The following is a 12850-nucleotide window of genomic DNA, read 5'->3' as shown; positions in this document are numbered from 1 at the left end:
AGTGCGATGAAGAAAATAAAGTAGGAAATGATTGACTATGGGTGAGGATGGGGAATAAGCTACTTTATATATGGTAGTCAGGGAAAGCCTCCCTAAGGAAGGACTATCTGGTGTGAAATCTGAGTGACAAGAAGGAGTCAGCTAGGTGAAGGCCTGAGAAAAGAATATTCTAGTAAAGGGAAGAGCACGTGACAAAATCTTGAAGTGGGGATGACCTTGAAGCTGGGTGGAGCAAGGTGAGCAAAGAGATTATAATGGTAACAGTTCCCACTGAAATCATTGAGAAGGCGTTGGTGCTCAGCATAGAGCCTAGCACACTCAGTGGCTTCCCTCCCTCTTTCTCCTTGACACTCCCCTCTATTCATTATAGTGCCAACTTGGTGCCCAGTCCCCCCTTAATTTTCAGTAAGTATCTAGTGACCATGTTGCCAAGGAGGTTGGGTAAATTTTACCCTCTGAGAACTGAGGATATAATATACAATTCTGTTAGGAAAGAAAACTAGCCTGGGATTCAAAACCCCTCAGGAAAGCGTCTTGAGTTTGCTAAAATGACTTGCCTTGTGGCCCTTGGACAAATCACTTTATTTTCAGTTTTTTGGTGTACAAAATGGGGCTACAGTTGTTTTCTTTGGTTGCTAGGTTTGTTTGGGAGTTTATGAAAAAATCTTTTAAAAAAGTGATACCACTGTGGATAATCATACTCTTAGAACCCAAAACAAGTCTGTACCAATGCAAAATAGTACTTTCAGGGCTGCGGAGGGGGTGTTTTTATCCATCGTGATTCTTTTGAGTGAGCATTTAAGAGAGAGACCAGGAGCTATATGTCATCCTTCCAATTTCACCGATAAAGCAACATAATAGAAAGGCAACCTGGCAGGTGTGATTTTCAAAGTAAGAGCAGAAGGAGTTGATCAGTGAGTCAATCAACATATATTCCACACCAGTTATGCACTTACTCTAGCTTTTGGCAAACATGTACCTCTTTCAAGAAGTTTAAATTCTAATGGGGAGAAGCAGACAATAAACATACTAACAAAGAGATAAGTGCACAAAGTGGGGTGTTGGTATGTACTATAAAGAAGATTGAGGGGCGCCTGAGTGGCTCAGTGGGTTAAAGCCTCTGCCTTCGGCTCTGGTCATGATCCCAGGGTCCTGGGATTGAGCCCTGCATCGGGCTCTCTGCTCAGCAGGGAGCCTGCTTCCTCCCCTCTCCCTGCCTGCCTCTCTGCCTACTTGTGATCTCTCTCAAATAAATAAATAAAATCTTAAAAAAAAAAAAAAGAAGATTGAGTAAGTGTTCTGTAGAGGAGGGTTATCAGAAAGGTTGATATATTTTGAATGGTAAGGATGTCCTTGAGACTGTGATGTTTGAGTCTAGAGACTTGAATGAGGAAGAGGCAGCCATGACACCGTTGAGGGAAGAGGATTTCAAGAGAGGAGCTAGCAGGTGCAAAAGTCCCAAGGTGGAAAGGGCTGGGCCTGAGGGGCCTTGTGTGGCAAGGCTCATCGTGATGAAGGTGGGGAGGGGAGGGAGATGAGGTCAGAGGAATGGGATAGCAGTCAGATCACGTGGGGCCTTCTAGGCCACAGTAAGGAGTCTAAATATTATTCACAGCAAAATGGGAAACTGTTGGAAGGTTCTGGACCCTGAGAGTGACATAATCTGACTTGGGCTTCAGAAAGTACATACCTCATAGGGTTATTATGATGATTCAGTTGGAATGATGTAGGTGCCCCACTTAGAACACTGTCTGGCTCATGGAATGCTCTCATTAAAATGCTCATTCTCTCCGTCAGTAATTGGTATGTGAAGGCTAGATCGTACAGAGCAAAAATGGAAATAGGAGACTAATGAGGAGTCTGCTGCAGTGATCCAGGAAAGAATCCTGGCCATCGGCCATCATCCTGGCCAGTTCGGGCCATCATTGTAAAGAGAGGGAGATGGGAAAATTGGGATCTATTTTTGTATCTTGTTCTTCTACTATAGATATCCCGTGCTGCCTTGCTATACAAACCTACCCCTCGAATAATAGCTCTAGCTAAGGCCAGGCCTCTTCATCGAGATTATCGACCTGACCGTGATGCCCACTGGCCAGTATCTTATGCCGCTATCCATTGCAAACTATCTCCCAGAATTCAAGAACTAGCCAATCCAAATAAAAGGTATGTCAAATTTATCACTAAGATGGGACAGGAAAGCTGGGGGTGTGAGGGAGGGGGAAAAATTAACCTAATAAGACCGAAGAAAATAATCATAGAAATACAAGAAATGTTCAAAAACATATCACTTGTTATATTAATTGTGACAAATCTATGGTCTTACCATAAATATAAGACAGCAGTTAAAGGGTTCGTGGACGAGTACTGAAACTTAATCTAGGAAACAACTCTGTAAGGATGGATATGGGATTATTTATCTAACATATTAAGTAATACAAGTACATAACAGAGCACACGATGCTAAGAATGTTCTAAGAAAACAGGTATGTGCCATATGTTTGCTTGCGTGTGCCTATAATATCTCAGAAGAGTATCCAAGAGGCTAGCAACAGTGTTTGCTTTTGGGGGGCCCGAGGGAACTGGGATGGGAGCAAGATTTACTTTTTTACTAAATAGAGCTTTTGTGTTTTTCCATATCTTTGCATCATGTGTGTTTATGACCTACTTGAAATAAATAATACATTCAACAAAGAAGAAAGGGACTCTAATTCCTGTTTACTTTTTAGAAGATTTCTTAACTTGCCTGAATCTCAGGACATATTGTTTCCTTTATGAGATAATGCCTGATCCCCCTTTTAAGCATCGTCAGGAAAACCTAGGAGAAGCTGAAAGAATCGTAGAAGTCTTCAGCTCGGAGAACTGGGAATATGTTCATTCTTATATAATCTTTTTATATTTTTATAATGTGTTTTGCCTTTTAAAGAAATAAAGTTCAACAGCAATGAAATAAAGCTCTTTCTCTGTTCATTGACAAAGGAAAGGGAAGAATAAGGTGAAGGTGTCAGGGTCTACCCCAGTGGCAAAGTTATTATTTGGTGGGAAGGTGCTACGGGTGGGAACTTCAAAAATTTGATTTCTTTTAGGCCACCAGAGGACTGCTGGGCTTGTTTTAACATTGTCAGATTATTGAAAATTTTCCAGAATTAACTTTCTGTGGAAAGAGCCAGGGCTTTGGAATCTGAGAGATACATGAATCGGGATTTGACCACAGGTCATTATTATAACTTCCCTGAGCCTTCATGTCCTTATCTGTACAATGGGGCACTTATGAAAAATCAAAACAGAATAACACCATAGTTCCATTTTCTGTTCATTTTTTTTCAGGTCGCATTCTTTTTCCCCCATTTCAGGTCTCCTGTGCATATTATATATTATGATCCAGATGTCTTTAAAGTCAAGCCAGCTGCTTTGAAAAGTCAGTGTTCTCCAAGGATCCACGAGCTGGCAGAACCAGTTGTGCATTAAATACAGAAAGCCACATCAGTCAGACTCTAGTTATGTGTCTAGAAAACATATTAGGTGGCTTTGTTCCCTATTCTGATCTCATCACCTCGTATTCCCGCATCCTCTCCAAACCATGGAGACCTCCAGGGAACACCACTGTGACCATCAAATAGCAATTCCTGGTGTTACCTGCAGTCATGTCTTGAGCAGATTTGGAGACTTGAGCACGCAATAAAAGAGAAGCTGAGAGCCTGCCTTATCCTTGCTATATCTCCTCACAAGCATCTTGGCTGTCTCATTGCTCTGGCTGACCTGAGCAAACACTTCCTTACACTTGCCGACTTTGTTTTTCTTTGCCTGGAGAGATCCGTATTCCCCAGCAGCTGGTCTCTGCTCAGTCCCTGCTCTAGTAAGTCCTGGGAACGGGAATAATTCTTTGTGTTGCTTTTCCAACTTCCCCTCCTTAACCGAGAAGTAACACGGAAATGGTGAAGCCTTTTGGGATAACTTGAAATGCTTTTCATAATCCGTAGGTGAAATTTAGGGAACAGGTTACCTTAAATAATCGCCCCTGCCCCAATCTCTGTTCCTTCACTCAGGCTGCGTCATTTATCAGGAATGACAGAAAAAGCAAGGTATTTGGCAAGCATTGGATTCTCTGTCAAGTTACATCTGCCCAGAGTTTTTAAAATTTAATTGTTTTATTCTCTTCATGGATCAGTATTTTACAAATGAAACTAAGCTTTATGACATATTTAGATTTACATGAAAATGAACTTATCTGATAACCGGTTTTACAGTTGGCTGAGTTCTGTCTCCAAAGCTTTTTGTTAAGGAGATAACTAGTGCTATGGAGAGGCAATATCATGTAGTAATTTTGAACTTGCATTTCGGAATGAGGCAGACCTGGCTTAGTCTCCCCTTGGATCATTTATGCCAGGTATGTGATTTTGAACAAATTTCCTAACCTCTGCCCCCACCCCGTGCCTGTTTCTTTATGTGTAAAATGGGTTCCTGCTCCATTATTGTAAAGATTAAATAAGAAAATTATGGGGGTTCCTGAGTGACTCAGTCAGTTAAGCATCCAGCTTGTGATTTCGGCTCAGGTCATGATCTCAGGGTTGTGAGACTGAGCCCCACATCCTGCTCTGCACTCAGTGGGGAGTCTGCTGCTTTCCCTCCCTCTGCCACTCCCCCCATTTGCACTCCCTCTCTCTCACACTCTCTCTCAAATAAATAAATCTTTTAAAAAAAGAAAATCATGTAAAAAAGTATGAATTGGGAAAAAAATGTTTACAAATTTAGCTCCTTTTATCTTCTAAGAGGGCGAAGGGATAGTTCGTATCAATGGGAAAATAAAAAACTTTATGGCTTGATTCATACATTGAGTGAATGTTTGTTGAGTGTCTTTGCTTTGCCAGGTACTGTACCAGGCATTGGAGATAATCACACTAACCCCAGCAGATGGGGGCTCTGCTCTCATGGGCTGTTGAGCCAATTGGGAGAGATGGATGTAATTCACACATTCACAAATGTAAAACTACACAGGTGGCAAAGTGCCATGCCAGAGAGATTATAATGCTGGAAATAACAGAATAGAGAACTCTGACTCCCTTGGGAGGGCAGAAGGAAGATTTCTTTGATGAAGGGATAATTGGGCTGGAATTTAAAATTGAGTAAGGTTAACTAACCACATAGGAGATGGGAATTCCGTCCAGGTAGTGGGAACATGTGTTTAGTGGACATTTGTTGATTTGGGGGCCATCCTGCATCCATTTCTCCTCCTCCTGATAAGAACTCCCAATTTGCTTTTGGAGAATTACTTTATCTTATTGTTTAAAGCTTTACTGGTACTTTTTTTTTTTTTAAATATTTATTTGAGAGAGAGAGAGAGAGAGAGCGAGCGAGCACACAAGCAGGGGGTAAGGGGCAGAGGGAGAAAGAGGAGCAGACTCCCCACTGAGCAGGAAGCCCAAAGCAGGGTTCAATTCCAGGACCCTGAGATGATGACCTGAGCCAAAGGCAGACATTTAACCAACTGAGCCACCCAGGCGCCCCAGCGGCTTTGGAGCTTATGCAGAGTGGTGCAAGGGCTGGTGTTTCCCAGTACTGCTGCCCTGATGAGACTTCATTCTGCTCCTATCCCCTGAGTCCCTGGAGCTGCCGTGACACGTCACCTACTCCTTTGACTCAGCAGGTGTCCACAGCCTTCTAGTAAATCCCCTGTGGCAGGTAGACAGATGCAGTGGGGACTGAAAGAAAGCGGTTTCATTCAAACAGAGGTAGAAATGGGGTTGCACGATGCAAGAGGAGCAGAAGGAGGGAAGCCAGACCATGCAGGGCCCTGGAGGCCATGTTGAAGACTTTGCTTTTTATCCTAAAACCCGTGAGAGTTGTTGGAGTAATGTACACACAGGGATAATGTAATCAGGGTTGCCATTTGAAAAAACGTCCCTGGACAAATAAATCAGAAAGGAGACAGTAGAAGTAGGTGGACCAGGTTAGGGGGCTATTTAGTAGGTTGGACGAAAGAAGAAAACAGTTTGGTGGTACCATAGTGGAGATGGTAAGAAGTGACAAACTGACAAGAGATTTGAGGAAGTGAATTTTTATGGCATTTGGTGACGGGTTGGATATGGTGTGGGAGAGAGGGAAGCGGTTAAGAACTCCTGGATTTCTAAGTTATGAAATAAGCTAGAAGTGTCTGAATACACAAATGGACAACGGCCGGGCCGTTATGACAGTAGACTCTGACTTACAGCCTTCGCAACGATCACCAGATTAGGGACCTAAACCGCAGCCCCTGTAGCAATTAGCCCGGAAGGGTCAGGATCTGGTCAGTGGTCCTTAACGCTGCCGACTTTTGCCCTCACCTCCAAGTCAGAGCCAACCAGAAAGAGCCAAATGTACTCCCCAGGCCAGTCACACAGGATGCCCTATTTCTGGTTAGCTCGTCTCCGAGCTCCCCACACCAGCAGCCTTTAATCAGAGCATGCCCAGACCTCCCCCTTGTCCCCTGTAAAGCTCTAACACTCTGTCTTTGAGTCTCTTCCAGATGCAAGCGGCGGCGTCTGACTCATAATAGCAAGCTCTAAATAAATAGCCTGGCGTGTCCTCATTTGGGTAATCTTGATTTCCACAATTTATCCCTTCAGTGGGAGAGGACCAGAAGAGGAAACTGGAGACGCATGTGTTCAGTTCTGGACACTTAGATTAGAAGACGCCTTTCGGATGCTTTGAGCTCAAAGGAGATGCCAGGTGCCGGGCTATCTTAAGACTTGCTTGGTTCCTGGGCACTTTCGCCTTTCTGGGTTCTTCCTTATATTAATATGAAAAATTACATTTTATGACTGTTTGTATAAAGATGGACATACTAATATTGCATATTTAAAATATTTTTTTAACTAAAAGTTTCTTTTTCCATTCTCATTTAAAGCTGCAACATTTTTGTGAGCTCCTAAAAATACTGTGAGCTACGGGCATTGGGCCTACTGTCCCCAATAAGACAGATGGCCCTGTTCAGGTAGGCAGTCCATATATGGGTCTGTGTTGCTGTGAGTGGACCTGTCTACTGAGGATTAACAGGTGCAAGTCATCTCTGTCAAGTGTGATTGAACCTGGGGAGAGATGAGGGACCAGGAAGGTATGAACCCTGACTTGGTATTTGCTGATATTGAGGAATTGCTAATTATACTTAGGAGGATATTGGTATGGGGATTATGCTTCCAAAAGCAGTCTTTTAGAGGTGTGGGCTAAAGCACTTGTGTATGAAGGGATAGCCGGAGTTTGCTTTGAAACAGCCTCAGCAAGGGAGTGGATGAGAGTGTGAGTTGATTGTTGAAACTAAGTGACGGGGACAGAGGGTTCATTATAGCATTCTCACTTCTATTGGACGTGCTTCAAGCTTTGCGTAATAAAGTGCAAAGTGGAAGGGGAGCCAGGATGGACAGCGACAGGTCTCAGCAGAGGCTCGGGGTCCTGGGCAATGCAGAACTGCCCCAACACTGGTACTTTCAATCAGGTCTGCTTTGCTCCCAAATGTTTGGTGTCATGGCTGTTTAAGGGGGGGATTCAAGGCAACATGTCTGTAGCCCATGTCCAGAGATACAGGGATACTCACCATTTTGTACATGTACCGCATGTACAAAATGGTGAGTTAATTCATAATTTGGTGGAAGTAGGTTTGTGGGGTTACAATTCGCTGGGAATAAGGTAATATAAGATAAACTGGTACTCTACCCCACATTCAGGGGAATGGGAGGGATTCAGGACTTTCACCAAACTTATGGTTCAGGAGGGTTTTCAAGTTAATTCTCTTTGAATGTTCAAGGGTCAGCATGCTTCCCTTGACCTCTGGGTTGAAAATGCTTGACATGTGAAATGTAAAGAATAAGTGGGAAGGAGAAGATTTAAAGATACTTGTTTGTCAACCTGGATTTGACTGAAGGAAGGACAATGGTGACATAAATGTTAAATGACTTCCTGCAGTCAGGGATCAGGGTGGAGGAGGCTGGTGCTGGAAAGAAACTTCACCAAGTATTAGCTATGCAACCATGTACAAATTCCTTGCCTTCTCAATGACAAGGGGTCAACAGTACTCACTGCTGGGATTTGAAAGTTGCCAATAAATTACACTTCTCCTTTCCCTCCCTGAGTTCAGACACAATTGAGAAACCCAGGCAGATAGAGTTCAAAAAAACTCATTTACAAAGGATAAAGCTATTTGGAGAAGGCGGTTTTGGTAAACCAAGTGGCTTTGCCAATGTACCCCTCTGAGATCTCGAGAAGGAAGACATGCACTCCTAGATTCACTAGGAGAGGAGTCATTGCTCCCATGGGTAGGAGGAAATAGGGGTGGGTGAGGGCAAGAGGCAAGAAGTCCTTGTCTGGGGAATTCTGCCGCTCCACATGGAAGAGTGGGACTTCCCAAGGAGCGCTGGGAGATAAATGTTCGTCTGTAACACCTACCTCACTGGGTTCTTGGGAAGTACTTATCCAGGACATAGGAAGTGGGTCTTGTTTTCTCAATTTTATTAGTGGGATTAAGAAGCTTCTCCTGTCTTTCTGGATAATGGGGTTTACTCCCTTTGGTGATGCCCGTTGCAGTCCCAGTGAAACCCAGCCCCTCCAGAGGTGGAGTCTGCTTCCGCACGCCTTGAGGCTGGGCTGGCCTGTGTGACTTGCTTAGACTGAGAGACCGTGGCCGAAGTGACATTGTATGACTTCCACGCCCAGGCCTCAGGAAGCCTTGTGACTTCTGCTCCTGCCATCTTTGAATGCTGCCCTGGGGCTGCCTGGGAAGACACCAGCCTCCTTGAGAGACCACATGGCAAGGCTCAGCCCCCTCAGACACCCCATCTGGGCCCATCCTCTGGCTCACCCTCGGCTAAGTGTGCCCATGTGAGAGAGGCAGCAAGACCAGCAAAAGCACTGTCCAGCTAATCCACAGAATTGTAGGGAAAAACTGGTTATTGGTTTAAGCTACTAAAGTTTGGGTTGACTGGTTATTCAGCAGTAGTTAACTGAGACGGTAATACGCTGGTGGAGCCTCAGGCTGATGCCAGGAGGGTTGGGGAGGAGTAAGGGGTTCTGGTGGCAGCGGCTGGCTTCCATTAGGTTTGTGAGCATGTCCTTGGTCCTGGTCTGCTCAATGAGCAGGCAGACATGTCTCCCTCAATTAGGTGTTTTAAGCCCCTTTTTCCACTTGTGAGATAACCTGCAACCCACAGCAGGCCTGAGCTGAAGTGACCCACAGTTGGCCAGTGAGAACCTTCACGAACTGAGGCAGGGGAGTGTGCTGGTCGCTGACAAAGCCAAACCTCCCACCTTAACTAGTTCCCACTCCTCCTTCCGGAGCGTTTTGCTTCCTAAGGACCTATCTGAGGAGGTCCTGGCCCATGGCCTCCCTTGGCAGCAGAGACATACCACAGGCGGTAAGGAGAGAGAGCCTGAAGATACGTGTTCTTTCTTAATTTGTGTTGGTTTTTCTTTTCCGTCTGGGAGGGGCTGCCAGACGGGGGAACGTCCCCCCCGCGGCAGCTTGTGTCTGCCTGCATGCTCTCTGTTGCCAAGGCGTGGTCTGCTAGAACTTCCAGGACACTGAGCATCCTGGGCTGGATCGCAAGACAGGGCAGGCATAAGACGGGGGACAGAGAAGGGTGGCTGTGTGCCGTAGGGGAGCAGAAAGGAGCAGTTTGTTTTCAGTGTGAAGCGGGGGGCAAAGTTGCCCCAGGATAGTAGGGACACAATGGTGGTGGCCAGGCAGCCACTCTGTGGAAAACAGCAGTGGCCTACGCAGGTGGACATCAAAGAGGTAACAGACCCCAGGTAATACAGCTCTTTTTGTGTAACAATTTAAGCAGGTGGGAGGGCCTCAGGGTTTAGAGAGTTTGAAAGCACCACATTCCTGGCTTCAGCAAGCTTAAAGCATAACCTAGCTCAGGAAGCCATTTTGAGATCTGGCTTCTTTGAGATCATTACTGCAAGGCTGACCATAGGCGGAGAAAGAATAAATGACTGCATTGCATGATTGCAAATATACAGGGAGGAAGTATAGACTTGTGGCTGGCAGTGCACTTTCTGGAAGAAGAATGGCAGGATTTCAGCCCCGGACCCACCACTTACTAGCTCTGGTCTTGGATAAATTAACCAACCTCTCTGGGCCTCAATTTCCTCACTTGTAAAATGGAAGTAAGAATAGTATTGCCAAATGTTTCCCCTCAAAGCACCACCAAAGAGCTTGTGAATGAGGCAAAGCTGAGTTTATAGCTTACTAAGATAAGGGAGATCTCTACCTTCATGGAATGTTAGCCGCATCTAGTAAGGAAAGGGCAGTGGTGAGGTATTTATGAGTTTGGGATCAGTTAGGATTGGGTGACGGATTGATAGAGACAGCAGGGCAAGAGTTTCTGAAGGAGGCTTTGAGAATTAATGAGACCAGTGAAATACTTCCAGGTTAATCAATAAAAGTTATTTGCAACTTCATCTTTTTAGGCAAGAGTTTCCTAGAGCTACATGATTGAAGGCAGTAGCGTGTTAAGTAGCACGTTAAGGTAGAAACTAACCTGTATTGGGGTACGGGCACATCTCAGAGATAGTGCAGCTTTGGTTCCAGACTACCACAATAAAATGAATATCGCAGTAAAGTGAGACATTATTTTTAGTTTCCCAGGGCACATAAAAGTTATGTTTATACTATACTGTATTAACTGTGCAATAACATTAATGTTTAAAAACCACTGTACATATATATATTTTTTAAATATTTTATTTATTTATTTATTTGTGAGAGAGAGAGTGAGCACGAGCAGGGGTTGCAGGGGAAGAGAGGCAGAGGCAGAGGGAGAAGCAGGCTCCCTGGAGCCTGATGCAGGACTCATCCCAGGACCCTGGGATCATTACCTGAGCCAAAAGCAGAGGCTTAACTGACTAAGCCACCCAAGCACCCCTACACTGTGCAGATCTTACTTTTAAAATACTCGGGGGGTGCTGGAGTGGCTCAGCTGGTTAAGCATCCAACTCTTTTTTTTTTTTTTTTAAAGATTTTATTTATTTATTTGATAGAGATTACAAGTAGTCAGAGAGGCAGGCAGAGAGAGAGGAGGAAGCAGGTTCTCCACTGAGCAGAGAGCCTGATGTGGGGCTCGATCCCAGGACCCTGAGACCATGACCTGAGCTGAAGGCAGAGGCTTTAACCCACTGAGCCACCCAGGCGCCCCAAGCATCCAACTCTTGATCTCAGCTCAGGTCTTGATCTCAGTTTCATAGTTCAAGTCCCATTTTGGGTTCCATGCTGGGTGTGGAGTCTGCCTTAAAAAAAAAAAAAAAAAAGAAGCAGCAGAAGAAAATTATTGCTAAAAAAATACTAAGCACCATCTCAGCTTTCAGTGAGTTATAATGTTTTTGCTGGTGGAGGGTTTTGCCTTGATGGTGGAATGCTGCTGTGGTTGCTAAAGTTTGGAGTGGCTGTGACAGTTTCTTAAAATAAAACAATGAAGTTGCCACATCAGTTGTCTTTCTTTTACAAACAATTTCTGTGCAGCAGTGATGCTGTTTGATAGCATTTTGCTCACAGTAGAACTTCTCTCGCACTAGAGTCAATCCTCTCAATTCCTGTTGCTGCTCTAAAAGGTTATGTAACATCCTAAACCCTTTGCTCTCATTTTGAGTCTTCACAGCATCTTCACGGAGTAGATTCCATCTCAAGAAACCACTTTCTGGGCACCTGGGTGGCTCAGTGGGTTAAAGCCTCTGCCTTCAGCTCAGGTCATGGTCCCAGGGTCCTGGGATCGAGGCCCGCATTGGGCTCTCTGCTCAGCAGGGAGCCCGCTTCCTCTTCTCTCTCTGACTGCCTCTCTGCCTACTTGTGATCTCTCTCTCTGTCAAATAAATAAATAAAATCTTAAAAAAAAAAAAAAGAAACCACTTTCTTTGCTCACCCATAAGAAGTAACTCCTTATCTCTTCAGTTTTCTCATGAGCCTGCAACAATTCGGTCCCCTCTTCAGGCTCCAGTCCTCAGTCTAGTTCTCTTGTTATTTCCACCACACGTGCACTTCCTTCCTCCACTGACGTCTGGAACCCCTCAAAGTCCTCCATGAGAGCTAGAATCAACTTCTTCTGAACTCCTATTCATGTTGCTATTTGGACCTCTTCCTGTGAATCACAAATGTTCTTAATGATATCCAGAATGGTGAATTTTTTCCAGAAGGTTTTCAATTTACTTTGCTCAGATCCGTTAGAGGACTCACTATCTGTGGCAGCTATAGTCTTATGAAATGTATTTCTTCAATAAGACTGAGAAAAGACTCACAATGATCCCTTGATCCGCGGGCGACAGAACGGACGTTGTGTTAGCAGGCATGAAAACGTCAGTCTCATTGTCCATCTCCATCAGAGCTCTTGGATGACCAGGTACATTGTCAATGAGCAGTCATATTGTCAAAGGAATCTGTTTTTCTGCCCATTAGGTCTCAACAGGGAGCTGAAAATACTCAGTAAACCGTGCTGGAAGCAGATGTGCTGTCATCCAGGCTCGGCTGTTCTTTGACAGAGCACAGGCAGAGCCAATTCAGCATAATTCTTAAAGACCCTGGAACTTTTGAAAGGGTAAATGAGCACGGGCTTCCTTTTAAAGTCACCAGCTACATTAGCCTCCAACAAAGGCCTGTTCTTTGAAGCTTTGAAGCCAGGTATTGACTTGTCCTCTTTGACTATGAAAGTCCAAGATGGCGTCTTCTTCCAGTACAAGGCTGTTTCATCTACATTAACAGTCTGTTGTTTCTTCTAGTCTCCTCCCTTCATTCTTAGCTGGATCCTCTGGGGAACTTGCCGCAGCTTCTAATCAGTACTTACAGCTTCACCTTGCACTTTTATGTCATAAAAGCAGCTTCCTTCTTTGAACCTCA

The 12850-nt window shown here is 44.6% G+C and overlaps 1 protein-coding gene across 1 annotated transcript in view; it reads left to right on the top strand.

Moving 5' to 3' along the window:
- LOC111149349 (theg spermatid protein like) overlaps positions 1-3465 on the top strand; it is a 53882-nt gene extending 50417 nt beyond the window's left edge. Inside the window, exons 8-9 of the mRNA XM_022506345.1 lie at positions 1988-2163; positions 3351-3465. Coding sequence (XP_022362053.1) covers positions 1988-2163; positions 3351-3465 — 291 coding nt within the window. The remainder of the gene's footprint in view (positions 1-1987; positions 2164-3350) is intronic.
- Positions 3466-12850: the final 9385 nt, after the last annotated feature.

This window comes from Enhydra lutris, unplaced genomic scaffold, assembly GCF_002288905.1.
Source record: "Enhydra lutris kenyoni isolate GAN:26980312 unplaced genomic scaffold, ASM228890v2 scaffoldscaffold21, whole genome shotgun sequence".
Lineage (NCBI taxonomy): Eukaryota > Metazoa > Chordata > Mammalia > Carnivora > Mustelidae > Enhydra > Enhydra lutris.
The sequence above is the reverse complement of the archived record's forward strand: the minus strand, read 5'-3'. Positions and strand labels throughout refer to the sequence as shown.